Source organism: Salvia hispanica, chromosome 6 (genome assembly GCF_023119035.1).
Source record: "Salvia hispanica cultivar TCC Black 2014 chromosome 6, UniMelb_Shisp_WGS_1.0, whole genome shotgun sequence".
Taxonomy (NCBI): domain Eukaryota; kingdom Viridiplantae; phylum Streptophyta; class Magnoliopsida; order Lamiales; family Lamiaceae; genus Salvia; species Salvia hispanica.
In genome coordinates, this window is record NC_062970.1 from 26,965,989 (window position 1) to 26,985,297 (window position 19,309).

The 19,309-nt window shown below is 36.6% G+C and overlaps 2 protein-coding genes across 3 annotated transcripts; one reads left to right on the forward strand and one right to left on the reverse strand.

Annotated features, from left to right (window-relative positions):
* Positions 1 to 2,616: 2,616 nt before the first annotated feature.
* LOC125197041 (protein DETOXIFICATION 21-like) lies at positions 2,617 to 5,115 on the reverse strand. 2 transcript variants are annotated; one of them, XM_048095736.1, is made up of 8 exons: positions 5,016 to 5,115; positions 4,469 to 4,727; positions 3,847 to 4,388; positions 3,679 to 3,765; positions 3,540 to 3,596; positions 3,106 to 3,463; positions 2,938 to 3,024; positions 2,617 to 2,853 (listed from the first exon to the last, which is right to left on the reverse strand). In XM_048095736.1, exons 2-8 carry the CDS (start codon positions 4,703 to 4,705, stop codon positions 2,794 to 2,796), a joined length of 1,428 nt encoding a protein of 475 aa, XP_047951693.1. In that variant the 5' UTR covers positions 4,706 to 4,727; positions 5,016 to 5,115; the 3' UTR covers positions 2,617 to 2,793. The 2 variants fall into 2 exon arrangements, with proteins under 2 accessions (XP_047951693.1, XP_047951692.1); XM_048095735.1 differs by having other exon boundaries at positions 4,469 to 4,746; positions 5,016 to 5,069.
* A 3,239-nt stretch (positions 5,116 to 8,354) lies between these two features.
* Positions 8,355 to 10,412, forward strand: LOC125195787 (calmodulin-2). Its single transcript, XM_048094020.1, has 2 exons — positions 8,355 to 8,557; positions 9,826 to 10,412. The coding sequence occupies exons 1-2, from the start codon at positions 8,482 to 8,484 to the stop codon at positions 10,197 to 10,199; spliced, it is 450 nt and encodes a 149-aa protein (XP_047949977.1). The 5' UTR covers positions 8,355 to 8,481; the 3' UTR covers positions 10,200 to 10,412.
* Positions 10,413 to 19,309: the final 8,897 nt, after the last annotated feature.

The following is a 19,309-nucleotide window of genomic DNA, read 5'->3' on the forward strand; positions in this document are numbered from 1 at the left end:
ACTGGAAACACAGGTATCGTTGCTCTAAAGCGTCAACGATACGCATAAACAGCTCCCTGTGCATCCTAAAACGCCGCCTGAAAAGGTTGGCCCCAAACCGCGGCTCCAGAGCGAAGTAGTCGTCATATAGCCGCTAATGTGCAACTTGGTGATCCCGATCAATCACTGCTCGGCGGTGGACAACGGGTCGAGGTCGAGGTACCGCCAGCTGCAAAGCCTTTGTATCAGCCGGTCTATCTCACCGGACGTATAGGCCTCCAATGCTTCGTTCATTTGCCGTTCGTACTCCTCAGCATCCCCACCATTACTACAACTACTACCACCCGCGTTACTCATTTCGCGTTGTTGCTCTTGTACAGAAATTAGGAGAGAGAGAAAACTCGTTAACACAAGTGGTGCGAATGAAAATGACGTGAAAATCGCGTATATATAGTGTTTCAAAAATTTAATTAAAAAAAAATTGTTGTCCGATCGCCCGCCTACAATGGCGGCCAGCCGATCGGCCAACGCTCGCCGGTTGCAATGGTTCGGCGAGCGGATCGACCAGTGCCGGGAATCGGCTAGCCGGCCCGCTCGCCACCATTGTGGATGCTCTTACATGCTACACGTATTTATGCTCTATTTGTGTTAATCGAAAGTAAAACAGAAGCATAAATAAGAATTTGATGTGAATTTTTATGTTATGTACATTACTACTATCATTTTAGTTTTGGGATCTATGTTCTGGGGTAATTGTACACCATCTCGAGTTCATAACTTGAGTCGGATCGGTCTCCACGCAGGAAATATTTGTAGGACATTATGATGCATGCTCGAGTTTGATACTTAAGTCCGATCGGTCCACACGTGTGACAATCTCATAGTTTAGGATGCTTTAGAGGTGTTTAACCCATGTTTTTATTGAATTAAGGTGTTTATAATAGGTTTTAACCCATATAGTCGTTGATTTGATGAAATAATGAGTTTGTTGGGATTTTGAAGTAAAAACATGTTAAAACGGAGCAAATGGATGATTTCATGGACTTCGCCCGATCGGGCATTTTTCATCCGAAGAAATGCCCGATCAGGCGTTTTGAAGCATAGAGAATTCCAAAGAGAAAATCCGTTCGGGCTTTTCGCATCCGGAAAAAAGCCCGATCGGGCGTTTTTGGCTGACATCGCGATATTTCCGGATTGCCCGATCGGGCATTTTTCATATTGCCAATCGCCCGATCGGGCGTTTTACACAGATATCCATTTTTTCCCTTTTTCACTCCGAGTATAAAAGGGTTCTCACTCATTTTCGAATCCTAACTTCCCCCACTACAAAATAGAGAGAGAAATCGAGAGATTCAAGAGGATTAAAGGCAAGGAGGCTTCCATCTTCAAGAGATTGAAGAAGAAAGATTCTCCCCAACATCAAGTCCACCTTAGGGAGTTCTATTTTCCATTTCTACTATGTTTTCCTTTGATGTTCATGTATTTACTTTTGTTTTAGCTTCCATTATGAGTAGCTAAGTCTTTACTAAGGATATTGGTGAAGTTTGTATGGAATCCATGGGTTAAACCTTGATTTATGCTTATCTATCTCTTTTGTGATGGTTTTGTTGGTTATTGGGCTTTTTCATTGTCTAATTGCTTAGCTACCAATTGGATGTCTTGTTCTAATCATTGTCATTGAGAGATGTTTGGTTAGATTGTTAAATAATCGACAACTTCGTGCGTTTTATGTTATTGAGAGATGCATAGCTAGAGAGAGGGCTTGGGTCCGTAGGTCTTAGGAGTCGGTCTTGAAGTGTAGGGAGGAGACTCCGACATTAGAGGCCGATCAACGCGTTAGATGCACCCGAGAGGGGGTCTAACCAACTAACCCGACCTTCCTAGCCACACATGAGACCCAATAGATGAGCATGATCCCGAGGTGAACACCCGTGATCCATACCAACGGATCCATATCCCTACCTTCCCAATTTGAGTGAAAACTACCATTTATTTGTTTTAGTTTCCTAATTTGCTCTTATTTGCTTACTTGTTCTTTGTTCTTAGCTCGTAGCTTAAGAAAAATCAAAAACCCCTTCTATTAGTCTAGAAAGTGTTCAAAGTTGCATCGTAGTACTCAAGCCGGCATTTAGTCTTCGAGGATCGATAATTTCAACTTGCCACGTGCTACATACCCCATACACTTGTGGGTGACATATTGATTGCAAATTTAGCATGAGTCAAGGCGATGGAAATATTCGTGTACCATGGTACAAGAACAAGATTATATGTGGGTCCGATCGGTCTCCACGCGGGGGAACCATTATATATACTCAAGTGGGCCACACGCGGTGGCAATGTGATATATATTGGTGCACCAAAATATCTCGATCGGTCCGCGCGCGGCAGAAAGAATGTGATATTCGATCGGTCCATGCGCGATTGAAAATATTATATGATTTTGAACGGGCGCCACACGGCAAGCGTTTTACGTAGTGTCAAATGAATGTATTAATTGGGCTATTTATGCGACTCAATGCTATATGAATGTATGTCAAATGTGATAAAGTATTAATTAAATGATATTGGTGGAAAATTGAAAATGATATATGTCCTGTGGAAAATTGAAAATGATATATGTCGTGTGAGCAACTGTGATCATACTAATATTGTCTTGAATTATATCCCTAAAGCGTCCGTCGTTTAGGAACTGAAAAAATCCATCCCAAAATGTGCTCGAAACCCTTACCATAAGAAATTACTAATATTGAAAATCTGAATTCAAATAATAGATGAAATTGAAGTAGAATGGTTGTGTTGTGTGGAATTAAGGTTTCAATTCTGAGGCAACTCCGAAATGAGTGGGCGATTGATTCGTTTGTGTGCTAGACGAATCTGCAGATGAAGATGAATTATAGTTTTGATATAATTATATATAAGTTTTTTTTTTAAAACTAAACTATACACAAGTTTACTTACCTGTTCATCCCAGTCAGTCATGCAAGTCATGACGACAAGTATAACGGTTTGGACAGTCGACCCGATTATCATCCCAATCCAGACACCCTATCAAACAAACATTAGTCACATTTTATTGTCAAATAATTATAATCATAACTAATTAACAATTAGCAATAGAATTCTCACTTGAACTTGCAAATTTAGGCTAAAACCAAGTATAACTGCCAAAGGTATTCCTATCAAATAGTAGGATGCGAGGTTGACATATGTGACCGTGGCTTGTCGTCCCGCCCCCGCGGCCACGCCTGAAAGTATAGGCTGAACGCCGTTGAGAAGCAAGCTATACCCAAGAAGAGGCGACAAACGTGCTACCTCCCCCGCCACTCCCTCGCTTGTTGTGAACGCGTAAGCTAGCTGATCCCTCCACAACATAAACAGCACAAACACCACAAGCGCGATGGAAAATGAGGTAACTAGTATCATAAGAATCGCAAACTTTGCTGCTCCCGCGTTTCCCCTCCCCAGCTCATTAGCCACGCGAACGCTGTAGTGCGACCGAACGTCAAATAACTCAACAATCTTGCCAAACCTAACACCATATCTATATGTAAAATGTGTACCTTGCAGTAGCCATGAAACCTATGGATATCATTTGAGCCCACCCATTCATGTTGAGGCTGAAACAAATGACACATATATATAAAAAAGAAATGTCTAATTTCATAATAAAACTAGACATTGCTTAATTATTATTATTACCAGATAGAAAGAGCATCAACAGAAACCTCAGCATTCACCATGTTTCCACTCAACAGAATCGCCACTGCATTGTACCAGAACTCGAGGCTGCCATTGCAAGGCTAAAAACAAATCACGTCACGCTAACTAAAACCGACACACTTTTTAGTACCAAAACAGAACCCGAACCTGAACATGAGGCACGAGGTCACACCAATCTTGACTGTGTGCCCGAGATCCTTGAATGCCAACGCTGTGAAGCCTCTCCACGTCTCCCGACAGCCACCACAGACAATGTAGATAATCTGGCCTACATTCGGGATCCAATACGCCAGAGTGGTTGAGACCATGGCACCAGTCAATCCAAATTCAAACCTCACGGTGAGAAGCCACGAGAGGAAGACGTGTACTAATAGGGAAAAAGTGGATAAGCACGAGAGCACGATGATCTTGCTCTGTGACTGCAGAAACATATTGGAGGCACATAGCACAGCAAACGAAAACGTTAATGGAATGAACCACAGAGCTATGATTCCCGCGGTATCTGCAATGAGTTGGTCTTGGCCTAACGCTTTTAGGATCGGAGCAGCGAAAACTAGCAGCGGACAGAGTATAGTCGAGACGGTAGGCAACACAATCCACCCTTGCTGGAGATATATCCCCAGATTATGGTACTGCTTAGCACCAAACGCTTGCCCGTGCAGCGTTCCAAATCCGCTATTCATGCCAACCTGCTCACAAAATGTAAACAAAAAACATTAGTCCCTATGAGGCCTAAAGGAAGTCTTCTGAAGTATGAATATTTATATACCAGTATGCCATTGGAGATTCTGAGAAGCACCGAGTAGACGAGCGTGTATGCAGCAAGCTCCGTGGCACCAATATGGCCTACGAAAGCTTGGCTGACAACATTTACCCCAAAAGTTGAGAATCTGATTAAGATAGCAGGGGCAGCAACAATCCACATTTTCTTGCTCTCATTCCATATCTTTTTCTTTAGATCTTCACCATTGTTCGGCAGCAGCTGTTCCTTCATCGTTGCCTCCATTTATGATGACTCAGTGTCTCTTCTGTGGATGAAAACACAAACTATTGCAACTATAAATTTGAGCCTAACAGAGTTAATACAAACATTTAGAATTTATTAACAGTAGATCTCATAATTAACATGCTACTAATTAAAAAAGCATTTGAAGAACCTAAATGCACAATAAATTCATAAGTCAAAATCTGCGTAAATTATAAATTTACTAGAAAATGATTGCCACAGCACAAGATTAAGAGGATCAATATCTCAACTCATTATGAACACACACAATCAGCCAAGAAAGCATGAATCAGCTTATAAAAAAAATTACAGTAAATCACTTGTTCGTCTTCTTCTTCAACTGCCGAATATGTACGATGCCAAAAAGGAAAGAGCAGATTTTGTTATTTTGGAACTATGAACAATGCCAAATAGAGCAGGTTGGATGGGAGTAGTGTGTATGATAAGTATATATATATACAAAAGAGTTGTTAGCACTGTTTTGTAATTTGTTTATTCATTTCTTGTAATAAAATCTAGGATCATATCTTTGTTTTGTTAAAAAAAACGCCCACTAGCTGTGATGAGCATGCCACATGCATCACGTGTATTAGTCGAGTTTCATCTATTACAATCAGATTTACTTATCATAATTTATGTTAATAATTGTGTCATAATCTGGAGTGTAATAAAAAAGAACCATAATCTTATATTATAATGATGGTATATGTAATGACACAGTATATGATTTTTACTATTGTATTGAAGATGTAAACTTTATTATGGTTTTGGCAAACTTGAACAACCCAAGTACAAGATTCCAATCTAGGAACAGCTCCCATTATTGTACAATTGTAAGAGATGGTATGAGTTTAGCATTTGGGGACAAGTTGCTATTGATACTGATAGAAATCCATGGGATCCGTCTAAAATCAATTGGTGATAGGAGGAAGGGCCCATGAGACTTATATAGTGATTTCAGTTCGTTGTAATATACTTCCTCTGTCCCATTGAAGATGACTCACTTTCCTTTTTAGTTTGTCCCAACTAAGATGACTCATTATTTAAAATAGAAACACTTTTATCTCTACTTTATTCTTTCTCTCTTACTTTACTCTCTCCTCTCAACATACAAAATAAATTTGCATAAAATCCCGTGCCCCCCAAGAAAGGGGTCATCTTCCTTGGGATGGAGAGAGTATCTTTTAGTTTCAATTGTCAACACCCTCCCTCAAACCCTTCAAGGTGAACATTGGAGGGGTTGAACTTTTTTCTAATCGGTTGGACGATTGGCCCAATTTTTTTTCCCGATCGGTTGGACACTGGCCCAAATTATAAACCCAGATATACTGATGGGTTAGTCATTTTTTTGGTTTCGGCCCAAATATACTGATGTGTCAGTCATTTTTTCGGTTTCGCTTCAGATATACTGCTGGGTCAGTTAAATTTGCCCACAGTCGGCGACCCGCTCTGATACGATGATAGAAATCCATGGGATCCATCCTAAAACCAATTGGTGATAGGAGGAATGGCCCATGAGACTTATATAGTGATTTCAGTTCTCTTTGTACACCGATATGGGATAGTTGTAATATACTCCCTCTGTCCCATTAAAAGTGAAACGTTTTCATTTTTTGGTTGTCCCACTAAACTTGAAACTTTTCCTAAAATGGAAACATTACTCTCTCTACTTTTCCATCTCTCTTACTTTACTCTCTTTTCATTAACTCACAAAACAAAACTGCATAAAATCACGTGCCGGAAACCAATTATTTCATATTTATTGGGACGGAGGGAGTATCTTTTAGTTTCAATTGTCAACGGATACGATTATTATTTCAAGTTGGAAGTATTGTTTATAGATCTTTTCTTTCATTTATCGTTGTAAATTTGTAATCTTTAATTCTTGATTTTTAGTGTACATGCATTATAACAATATTTACCTATCATGTATTGCTAAAGAATGGAGTAGTATTTTTTACAAATTTGATGTTACGATTTTTGCAATATTTTTTACAGGTTTGGATTTGAAAGTCGTGTTAATAATCTATAAATTGATACAGCAATTTATCAAAATAGAGTCGACTTGTAAAATTTATCACAATCTATCACTAAATATTGCAAATTAGGGCCAACAGTGACAAAAAACCTCGGCACATTTCTTATTTTAACATTTCATTCCGCATAAATGATTTTGTCTTTGGATAATTTGTATTCGAATTCTCATTTCTTTATTGAGAGATTGAAACCTACTCTGTATTTCTACGTATATAGAAAAGGTAAAGCCTAATAAAAAATACTCTCTCGGTTATCTCATAGTTGAGGCGAAATTTTTCAGCACAGAGTTTAAGAAATGGATATTTAGTAGCAAGTAGTATGTCAAGTAGATAGATAAAAAAGGTAATAGAGATAAAAAAAAGTAGCTAGAGAAAATAGAATAAAAAGTGAACAATTAGAAAGAATAGACTAAGTAAAAGTAAAGTAAGAGTTAGAAAAGGTGTTACTAATATATATATATAAGAATAACTTAACTACTGCAATGGAAGTTCTCAAGATTGGAAAAATGATTCCAATGAAGGAAAGGAGGGAGTAATAGTTTTGTAACTACCGTCCTTTTTCAACGGCAATTTTTGGCTCGAACCTAATTAATTAGTTAAAAATATTTGATGTTCGTGTAATACTTTTCATGTTGAAATATGGTCTCTTATTCTATTTTATATATGACCTCCCTATGATATTTACCAAAAAAAAAACTACTCTTTCTATATAAGTCAAACCCTTAGCTAATCATTTGTCCCTTCAAAGTTTCAAACCACATTTACTAATAAATTATTCGTTATTCTCAATCTCATGTAAGTTAGAAATATTTGATGTTCCTAAACGTGTAATACTTTTCATTTTTAAATATGGTCCCTTATTCTATTTTATATTCAATTCACCAAAAAAAACAACTCTATCTAAATAGTCAAACCCTTAGCTAATCAAACCACATTTATAGAGGATGAATCAAGTATAGTATAGGACAAGTAGATTTGAAGCACTTGTTTTTAGCCAGCCGTGAGATACAAAAGCCCAATAGATACGGACCGGTCTAAATTAAAATCAAGCGGCCCAAATCCATACATTACGTGGCAATGTAAAGACACTCCGCGTTAGATACGCGTTTCCTAGTATTATTGGATCTGAAGATAGAGACAGAAAAGTAAAGAGGCCATACATCTTTAATTCTTTTCCTGCGAATTTATTAAAATCAATATTAGACAATTGGATGTTTTTGGCAGAAAATATGTCCCGGGTGTTTAATAACCATTGTGCCCCCAACATATTGTTGAGATAGTAGTATTTGTAAAGAAATGACGATTAATTAAATTTACAAATTAGAACGATTAAACATTAACCATATCCAAATCTATGTCGTTGACGCTGTTTTGTCCACTAGTATGTTGAAATATGAGGTGAAACAATAAGGTAGCAAGAAATTTCGAGGAGAAAAATGATTAAAACCAGAAATATTAAAGGGCAAAGCGGGAAAGTCGGGAGGAAGGAGGATTAAAAGCGAAAGGAAATAAAATTACGAAATTCTACTATATTTATCTATCGACTTTTAATTACCTGTCCTTTTCATTCATCCCATTTGTTTGATAGTTTGTGTAGCTGATATATAACGCTGACTTAATCGCACTCCGCGTAGTTATCTCCTTCATCAGTTTCATCATACCTCTCCTCCTCATTTCATCGACAAAAAAAAAATCCGAACCATAATTTATTAATACAGATAAAAGGTTAGTTGAGAAGAAATGGCGGATCAATTGACGGACGATCAGATCTCTGAGTTCAAGGAGGCCTTCAGCCTTTTCGATAAGGATGGAGATGGTTCTCTCTCTCTCTGATTAATCTCTCTTTCATCATGGCTTGCTTTGTTTCTGCGCTGGATATGATATTGTTGTTTTTGTGCGGTTAAAATAATTGATTCTGTTTAGATATACTATCTGTTAATACGTTTACATTGATTGAATTTTTGGGCGAAATAGCATATGTTTAATATTTGGGAGGTTGAAGTATAAAAACATTGATTGGAATCGAGCAATAAAAACCTAATTCCAGCTATCCCTTTCTGTTAAAAAAAAAAGTGTATCTTGATACTTAGGTATAACTGGGATTAGGTTTTTATTGCTTGAATCTTCTGTTTTTGGGACTTTTATGTGTGTCATGCGAGCTCGTTAGCTCTTAGTGGCTAATTTTTTCGATGGATGGGTAGTTTTCCATAGATCTGCTTTGGTATCGTAATCAAAGTTATAGATGAAAAGAAATTGATCTTACATGGACTAGAGCTGTGGCTTTGATAAATTATCTAAACCTGAGTGCGGTTGCAGTGTTCATAGTAGAATTGAGTATGCTGCTGTTTGGTAATTTAGGCTGATGGTTAAGTTCGGCGTCTGAAAAATGGGTGTGGTGGTGTTTGAATGGGGTTGCTGGTTTCCTTTTGACTATTTCCTCGTTAGGAAAATGGCGTAGTGTAACTGTGTCAATTGTCTTCACCATAGTATGGTTTTTCTCTGGCGCTTCTTCCACTTCCAGGGTGGATGGTTCTTTATTCGATCATCAGGGAACCGAGCTGTAGTGTTTAGATTCAGGCTGGTGGTCCTTTGTGAATGTCATGATTCCTTAGGAGAATGAAAGTGGTGGTTTTTGATTTGGGATGCATAAAAGTAAATATGAAGATTAAATCAGATTAGTTAGTCTACGTAGGGAGGTAGAGTATGAACATATTCAATATGATTATGCTTCTTAATTCGACCACGTTTGCTGTAGTTGATATGAATATGCTCTAATACAATTTGAGTTGCAATTGAGGTAAAGGGTGGAAGGTGGTTTTCTGATGTTTACACCTCTTTAATCTCGTAAAAGATGCTTGGGTTTTGTTGGTGTTGTGTAATACGTTAAGAGCTATACCATTTTGTCTATGCTTCACAACAAAGGTGTAGATATTTTTTTGTTGTCTTGATTTTGCTTTTAGTGATAATTCTTTCTTTTTGGGAAGATCCAAGGGCTTAAGTAATATGCTTAATGAATTCTCGACTAGCTACTAGACACAACCTATGTGGTCAAACCTCCCTTTAACTAACTCGGCTCACCTCTAGGCTGCATCACGACAAAGGAGCTGGGTACTGTGATGAGATCACTTGGTCAGAACCCGACCGAGGCTGAGCTCCAAGATATGATCAACGAGGTTGATGCTGATGGGAATGGAACTATTGACTTCCCAGAGTTCTTGAACCTCATGGCTAGGAAGATGAAGGATACTGACTCCGAGGAGGAGCTGAAAGAGGCGTTCCGTGTCTTCGACAAGGACCAGAATGGTTTCATCTCTGCTGCTGAGCTGCGCCATGTGATGACAAATCTGGGCGAGAAACTGACCGACGAGGAAGTAGATGAGATGATCAAGGAGGCCGACGTGGATGGCGACGGCCAAATCAACTATGAAGAGTTTGTTAAGGTTATGATGGCAAAGTAATCCTCCCTGTCTGGAATAAACTGTAGAAATATATAAAATTGTCAAGAGTATATCTTCTGAAGAAGATGAAGGTTGTTGGTTGGATAGTGTAATGCATTTATGGTTTAGAAAGAGTTTGAATGGTGGTGGATTATTTTCTTGTGAGGTTTGTTGTTGGCTCTTATTTGCATTAAGTTTAAAGTATTTATGTCAAATATTGAATCATTGAGACAATTTGTGTTGGTAGTAGTTCTTGCCTTTCTTCTTCTTTCTATCCTGAGCTCAGGGATGAGTAAACACTACTTTGTTTCAACATCAAAACAATTAGAAATATAAATTTGATTTTCCTATGCATTGAGTTGTGAAGGAAACACAACCCCAAATTGTGCACAACACATCATCAAATTCAGATGCATGTTTGATCATTGAATATTCATCGGAGAAGAAGCAAGACAGGAAATGACAATTACACTGGCATAAGCATCGTCGTTAGCAACCTGAAGTGGAATGTAATGAAAAAGACCCAAATGCATAGCTAGAGAAATAAAGATAACAAAGCACATTTGCTCAAAGTAGTAAGCTTTCTTCATATATCAAAACCAACGAGAATACATTGTATCACTATATATATAACATCAAGTGAAGGTTCTAGAAAGCAACCATTCATAACCCTAAAAGCAGCTGGTAACAAAACTCTATCCAAGTTCAATTTGGCATCTTTCCAGCTTTAGCTGCCACGTCTCTCCAACTCAAGGAGTGGTCCTTCATCACAGCTGGAGCCTCATTCATCAGTGTAGACTCAAACATGGATCCTCTGCTTTTGGTCTTAGGTGCACCAGCTTGATCCTCACTTGATGACTCAGCACATTCAGTTAAGGATCCACAATGCTTCACTTCATTGTTCTTTATGCATTGAGCTGCATGTTCATTTTCCACAACTTCACTGACAGAATGTTGATGGTATATCCAATTCAATCGGACCCCCAAGTTAGCGAGGGCAGTTTCCGTTGCCTGTGCATCAAAGCCGGCCGTTCACGGTCAAACCATTCAAGAATGCAGCTGAGGAAGAACGGGAATGGAGAGGGAGTTTGTAAGCCATTGCTGGTGCTTTGTGAAATGTTAACAAACTAGCCACCGTTTTACTATTACCAAAATCAAAGTTCTCACCGAAGTCCAAGTTTTTTTTTACTAATAAGTTTCTTGAAATTGAAAAGCTCTAAAGTTGGAACTATATACCATATCTAGCCATAATAGGTTTTAGTTATACTCGGTTCGGTTCTTTTTTAGCACAGATATAAGAAATACTCCTTCCGTCCACCATTAGGAGTCCAAATTTTTGGCGGCACGAGTTTTAAGAAATGTTAAGAAAAGTGAGTGGAAAAAAGTTAGTGGAACAGGGGTCCCACTTGTGTATATTAGTTTTAAATGACATGTGAGTGGAATGAGTTAGTGGAAGGTGGGACCCTATACCATTTACGGTAAAAGTGAACATGACTCCTATTTGCAGACGGACTAAAATGAAAAAACGGGACTCCTATTCGCGGACGGAGGGAGTAAATGTATATTACTCCCTCCGTCCCAGATTAAGAGTCACTTTTTGCCATAAAAGTCCGTCTCAATTTAAGAGTCACTTTTTGAATTTTCCATATTTGGTCATACAATTTTACCTCATTTTTCATCAAAATTACATAAAAATGTCATTATCTACATTAAAATAAATCAAAACAAAAATCAAAAGTTAAAAGGGACTCACCTTCACCAACTCCATCATCTCACTTCATTTATTACACACTCTGTCATCTCACTTCATTTATTACATACTGCACCATCTCACTTCATTTATTACACACTTAAACTCTTTCTTAAAACTCGAGCCATAACAATAAGTGACTCCAAATGTGGGACGGAGAGAGTAATATGTAAGGAGAGAGACTAAAGTAGTAGAGACTAGAGAATAATTACCCCCTCTGTTCCATAGTAGTAGAATCATTTTGTCATTTGGTATGTTACATAGTAGTGGAGTCATTTTCTGTTTTAGTAAAGGTCAACACATATCTTCTAACTTATGTTTCCTCTCTTTTACTTTTATTCTCTCTATTTTTTCATCTCTCCTACTTTATTATCTTTTTATTTAATACATTAAACACATTTTTCTTAATCTTCGTGATGAAAAGAAATGTCTCCACTACTATGGAACAGATGGAGTAAGAGAGATAAAAAAGAATAAATTTAGCATACGAGAGAGAGAAAAAAAGTACTCCCTCCGTCGCAAAATAAGCTACTCACATTCCTTTTTGGAACATCCCAAGATAAGTGAGCCATTTCGTTTTTTTTGGTATTTTCTCTCTTACTTTTCTCTTACTTTATTAACTTTTTTACTTTATTCACTTTCACATTACTAACAAAGCCTCATTTCCTTAAATCTCGTGTCGAAAATTTTTTGCTCACTTATCTCGTGACGGAGAGAGTAAGATTTTTTTCTAAAAATATAGTAATTGACTCTATTATATTGAAATATCTTAAAAAGAAACACTGCGACTATATTAAAGCGGAAAGGGCATGATAAAATTATGAAAAAGGAAAATCTAGAGAGAACTTTTATTAAAGTATGTGAAACTAACACTGCATGTGATGTGAGTAGATAAAGCACTGCTCAGCCCACCTTAATTTATGGGCTTAGCCCGTAACTGATTAACGGATTATGGATCTTAGCAGCTGAATATGCGGTCCATTTATATAAATTAACCTATTAAAAAAACTTGGCAATTTCTAAGATTGCGAATTGAATAATGCTTGTCTAGAAAAATAATACACTCTCCGCTCCTAATAATTTGGCATCCTTTAACCCGACGTGAGTTTTAAGAAATGTAATAAAAATGAGTTTAATTAAAAGTTAGCAGTATGTGGGTCTTATTTTTATATATTAGTTTTATAATAAAATGTGAGTGAGAATAAGTTAGTGGAACGTGGGATCCACTGCCAAAAATGGTAAAAGTGAAAGGTGAAAAATTTTTAGGAACGAACGAAAAAGGAAATAAGTTACAAATTTTTAGGGACGAATGAAGTATTAAAAAATTGATTTTTCTTAGTATTTTTTTACTTAATTAATTATTTATCTGAATTTCTCAACGTAAATGTATTTGCCCAAATTTACAATTTCGATGCAATATTGTTTGTTGCAACAACGTGTGAAATGCTGTGGTTATCCTTATCCAATCATTGTATCTATATATAGTATGCATGTTACACATTCAGTTAGGAATATGGTCATACGGATACATTATAGAAATTTAATACAAACAAAAATGACACTCCCTCCGACATGAGCTTTAATGCATAATCAGTAAAATAAGATAAAAGAGAAAAAATAGTTGAAATTGTATAGTGGATGGTGGCCCATAAATAATAAAAAAGTAAAGACCAAAATTGGTGCCGAACATATGACCATTTTACGTTTTGGTCCTAAACATTATCTTTTGGATTTTGTGGTCCTGAACATATGAAAATTTGATCATTTTGGTCCTCCGTCAATATTTCCATTAAAAACTTACGGTCAACGGGTTTAATATCGAGTTTGACCAAATTAAACTTTAATTTCTGATTTTTTACTCCCTAATTAATTTTCTAATTATTTTTACACTTCAATTTCATCTTCTTCCTTGTAAATCCTAAAAAAAAATTCAATTTCATCTTCTTCCTTGTAAATCCTAAAAGAAAAAACTACCCAGAAATGCATCAAAAACTCAAACCAAAAAGAGAGAGTGAAAAAGAGAGAACAAAAAAAAAAAAAAAAGGCAGCGAGCTGCAAACAAAACCCTCCCAAAAAGCAAACCTCAATTTCAATTCAATCCAACCATATTCCCCCAAATCAACAATCAATCCATGGCGGACTCCCCCGCCGGAGCTCTCCAATTCCACGACGCTGCTGCTCCGCCTCATGAGCAAGCGCCGGACCTGGGTTTGCCTCTTCGTCTCCGTCTACTCGCTCCTCCCCTCCCAATAAGAAGATAGTGGGGGAGGGCGGTTCGCTGAAAGTCGAACCCTCCATAACTAGGGTTTGAGAGGAAGAGGAAGGAAGAAGATGAAAGATGAGAGGAAGGAAGAAGATGAAATTGAAGTGTAAAAATAATTAGAGAATTAATTAGGGAGTAAAAAATCAGAATTAAAAGTTTAATTTGGTCAAACTCGGGATTAAATCCGTTGACCGTTAGTTTTTAACGTAAATGTTGACGGAGGACCAAAATGATCAAATTTTCATATGTCCAGTACCACAAAATCCAAAAGATAATGTTTAGGACGAAAAATGTAAAATGGACATATGTTCAGGACCAATTTTGGCGTTTACTCATAATAAAATAAAAGAGGAGAAGAAGGTTGTCAAAAATGGTATGAACTATTTCTAGGAGACGGATGCAAAAAGAAAATATGACATACTCCCTCCGTCCCAAGATAAGCGACTCACATTCTTTTTTGGGACGTCCCAAGATAAGTGAGTCATTTCTTTTTTTGGTATTCTCTCTCTTACTTTTTCTCTCTACTTTATTAACTCTTTTAATTTATTCACTTTCCAACTTTACTAACAAAACTTCATTTCCTTAAATTCCGTATAGAAAAGTTTTTGCACTTATTTTAGGACGGAGGGAGTATTTCTATGAAACGGAGAGAGTACTATGAGCACTTACCAACTTGAATGGTTTTGTCAACTTTTGTGTATTTCGGAGTATTGCATTTTATTTGCATGGTAAGTACAATATTTTGTTTGGGAGAGGATAATGATTTTATATTCATTACTGTCAAAAGCAGTGAAATAAGTATACTACTATTAAATTCAGTACGTATGCATCGTTCTACAATGCTATTTTTGTAACAAAATAAATTTTTGTGTCTGCGGTTGGAAGTGAAGTGTATTATAAAAGGATTTTGGTCCTTAAAACATTAACTTTTTAAAAAATTTGCTATTTCTCATAAATTATAAAAGTAGTACGAAAAATCATAAATTTTGATGGAGTGTGTTTTTTTTCGGATCCGACCTAATTTTAAAATTTTCGGGCAAAATATGATCCACATGGATAATTGTAAAGTCTGCGTGCACACCAAAAACTTAAAATCTTACAACATAGTTTCATTTTCTAGATTTTTAGATAAATATAGGGCTAACAAATCGCAGTTCGAAGCTTATGTTTGAATACTTTGAATCAGGAATATGGTATGAGTATTTGGGGAAATGGCTGATATACTATTTTGTTTCTTAAGTACTAATTATACTCCAAGTTTTCTCCTATTTTGTATATTTAAATCATCTATCAATTGATCATTAAGGTTTGATTATTATATATTAGTTGATAGATGTACATGTGGAGTAAGGTCTGATTGAAACTGTTCGTTGCCTATCAAGATGGTGTCCAAATTCTTTTATCTTAACACCATTATCTTCGTCTTTGAATTAGCTTCGCGTGGGTATACTGTACGCCTCAATCGGAGCTCGGATGAAGAAGTTATGACCATTTGACGAAGGTTGCGCGAAGCAGTCAAAACCGGCAAAAACGCCCGGGTCGGGCGTTTTCGGCATAAAAAACGCCCGGGTACAGTGGAAACGCCCGGGTTGGCATACAAAATGCCCGGATTGTCATCATTTCTCCCGGGCAGGGCATTTTTCTCGATAACTGCCGAATTTCATTGTTCAAATTGGTTTATAGGCGGTTTTTGGAAGGAGAGAGACTTCCTGGGACGAAAAGTGAGAGGGGAAAAGAGAGAAAGAGAGGAGGAAGAAGAGAAGGAAGAAATTCCGGCCAACATTCCGACTATCCGTCTCCAAATCTCAATTCCACTCAACGAGAGCATGCTTCCTATGGTTTTCATCGTGATGTTTATCATGTGTTTAGGCTAAACTCTCAATGTTGCTCCAAGTTGTGATTTAGGCTTGTGTGAATGTATCTACACCTTTGAATTCACATTTTGACATCGTTGATGTGTTTAATGTTAGATTCTATCACTTTAGAGGCCTCTATTGTTATAGATGTTTAATCCTTGTTTATCGTCTCTTTAACATAGACTTGGATGGATTAATCAATTGATGTGTTGTTGAATTTGAATTGTTCAGAGGATAATTTGACAACGGATTAGGTAAGTTTATATAGTAGATGTTTATGTCTCCCGCGCTTCCGCAGGAGTTTATAAACATTGAAAATTAGTTCATGGAACAAGTGTTCAGCTGACTGTGAACTATACGTCGCAAACATGTTCAGTGCAAGCGATTAGGTTGATGAATTAATCCCAAAATTTGTGCTTTTGATAGATGTAGAAATATGCAAGTCTATTGAGCAACTTGGAGTGACATGCTTTTTCGTTTGAGAAATCCATCTTTTGTTAATCTTTTATTTTCGTTTGTCTGAATCTTTCAAAACCAAAAAAATCAAATCCTTATGTTTCATCTTTTTAACTTCATAAGTTTTAAACAATCTTCTACCTCCCTGTGGATCGACACTTGAAATACTACTAACGACGCTGTAATCTTGCAGTATCGTAGTATTATTGGAGTTAATTAATTAAACTTGATATCTTGTGTGAACTGAATCGGATACTCTAAAATACGCATCACATAATATCTTCTTCCAAGAATTATTATATTTCATGTCGAGCGAAAAAATAAATATTTATTTTTCTAAGATAATTAGTATTTACTAATTTTTAGCAACAACTAGAATTAAAAATGTGATGTAATCCAGTCGGCTCCGCCTTCTGACTCGTTAGGGAAAAAACAGCCAATGCCAAAGTTTGTGGTGTATCATGCCAGTTTTATACTAGTCCTCATGGGAAATAGCAAATTCTTTAGAAAGTTAATGCTGTTAGGGACCAAAATCCCTTTTATAAATATGTAAATAGGCTTAAAGAATATATAAATTTTATGTAGTACCACAATTTCATTGAGGATTTGTATCGCTCGATCACCAAACAAACACTGAAATCTCATCCTCCTTTATTCAACCATAGCTCGTGAAGATGACAATCCAATTAGTATTACCATTCGTTTTATAAACATAGAATTTAATAAACACTCGAAGATTAAATCATTAAAAGTTGAGGCACAGGCACTTCATTGTAGTTAAGTGTAGTGTTTACAGACCTTGGTTTCATTCGGCTACTAATATTGAACTTCGGCTTTTAAATATTAATATCACTAATAGTATTTTATTCCATCTCAAATTATATAATAAATTAATTATTCAAGTAAAATCACGACGGGATTAATTAGCGACGCAAATGCTAAGGTCAAGCCAAACTATAGTGCACCATGTTTATTAAACGGCATGTGGAAATAAAAAAACATAGTACAAAATGTATAATTTGGATAACTTGGAGTAAATTGTAAATGTGACACAAACATTGCAAATTCAATTCAAACAAACTCAAGAGCTGCAAAATGCATGCAATATTGATGCATTTGCAATTACACTCCCGAATGGGTAAATCCGGTGATAGTAGCGTTCTGAAGCAGCCCCCACACGCTCCTGACCACCGTGCCGACGGACTGCACGGTGGAGGAGAGGGTCCCGGTGGTGGTGGAGAGCGCGGGGCAGACGGCGTTTTCCAGCGGAAGCTGAACTCCCACCGTGCAAGGAATAATGTTGCCAAGAATGAGCCCTACAAGTGGAACAGTAAAGTTGAACGATCCGGTGTCGGTGGTCGTGGTTCGACCGGCGGTGGTGGTGCCGCCGAAAATATTGGTGCAATTCAATACAATTGGGACGCCGCCAACGCCTTGGCCGGGGCAGTTTCCGGTGGATGTGCAGCAAAGCTGGCCGTTGACGGTGAGGCCGTTCAAGAAGATGCCAGCGCCCCGAGCAGGGCTGGCGGTGGCCAAGAGGAGGAGAGCGGCGAAGAAAAGGGCGGAGGTGTTGGCCATCTTTGGAGTATTAGTTATTGTGTTTGTGTGGTGTTTATGTGAAGAGAAGAAACCCCCCTATTTATACAGTTTTGGGATTCTTGAAATTCATATATATGTGAATATTTTATGGGATTAGGGTATGCAATTTGGCTTGTTATTGATTTTTATACTTTTACTACCTCAATCGCTTAAAAATAGAAACTTTCTAATCTTTCTATTTTAGGACGTGGATCCCACAATCCACTAATACTTCACTTCCTCTCTTCATATTTCCATTCCTTTTTCTTAATTTATTAATTTTTTCTTACTTTACCAACTTTTTATTAAAACTCATATTGTCTCTAAAGTTTCGCTACTCTATCTTTTGAAGGATGGATGTAATAGTAGTAGTACTATTATTTAAGGTGCAACTTGACTTGTGTTGATTTTGTTAGAAGTTGTGCATAAACAGAATGCATGGGCCAATCGCCCAAATATATTTGTATCCAACTAGCGCTTACGTAACTCTTATCTTATGGCTTCATTTATGTACCCGATATAAAGTTTATTATATACTCCCTCTGTCTAAAAATGAAACGTTTTCTTTTTTTGGTTGTCCCATTAAAAATGAAACGTTTCCTAAAATAGAAACAACTCTATCTCTACTTTTTCATCTCTCTTACTTTACTCTCTCATCATTAACTCACAAAACAACGCTACATAAAATCTTGTGCCATTTTCCAAATGTTGCATTTTAAGTGGGACGAAAGGAGTAATTTATATTAATGTGATGTACTCACATTTACTATGAATTATTAGTTCATAAAAAATAGTTTCACAATGGATGATATGAATGTGTTTTGATATATGCAAAACTAAAATTTAATACAAAGACGCAAAATCAAGAATACGGAGGTCATTTTTAAATCATTGTTAGTTTATTTTAGGTCATTATAGTAATGGTGACCTAAAATGAATATAACATGACCTCAAATCCAAATTTTATAATATAATCTAAACTGCTTAATATTGACTTTTCATATTTTTGGTGCATTATTGACAACTAGTATCACATCTGTGCCATAGACTATATTATTTCAAAACATTAATTTTCAATTACTATAATTTAATTAAATAAAATTAGAATTAATATTAATCTATCAATAATGAGATAAAATACTTAAAATTTAGTTTCTAATGAAAAAGATACTCCATTTGTTGTCGTTCAATATTAATTTAATTCTCAAGTAAACATAATGTAATAATT

Excerpts from the sequence above, each read along its gene's own strand:
- LOC125195787 (XM_048094020.1), top strand. The coding sequence starts at position 8,482 with ATGGCGGATCAATTGACGGACGATCAGATCTCTGAGTTCAAGGAGGCC. Across the intron at positions 8,558-9,825 it reads TTTCGATAAGGATGGAGATG|GCTGCATCACGACAAAGGAG; the intron begins GTTCTCTCTCTC and ends GCTCACCTCTAG.
- LOC125197041 (XM_048095736.1), bottom strand. The coding sequence starts at position 4,705 with ATGGAGGCAACGATGAAGGAACAGCTGCTGCCGAACAATGGTGAAGAT. Across the intron at positions 3,597-3,678 it reads GTTGATGCTCTTTCTATCTG|CCTCAACATGAATGGGTGGG; the intron begins GTAATAATAATA and ends CATTTGTTTCAG. Across the intron at positions 2,854-2,937 it reads TGACTGACTGGGATGAACAG|ATTCGTCTAGCACACAAACG; the intron begins GTAAGTAAACTT and ends CTTCATCTGCAG.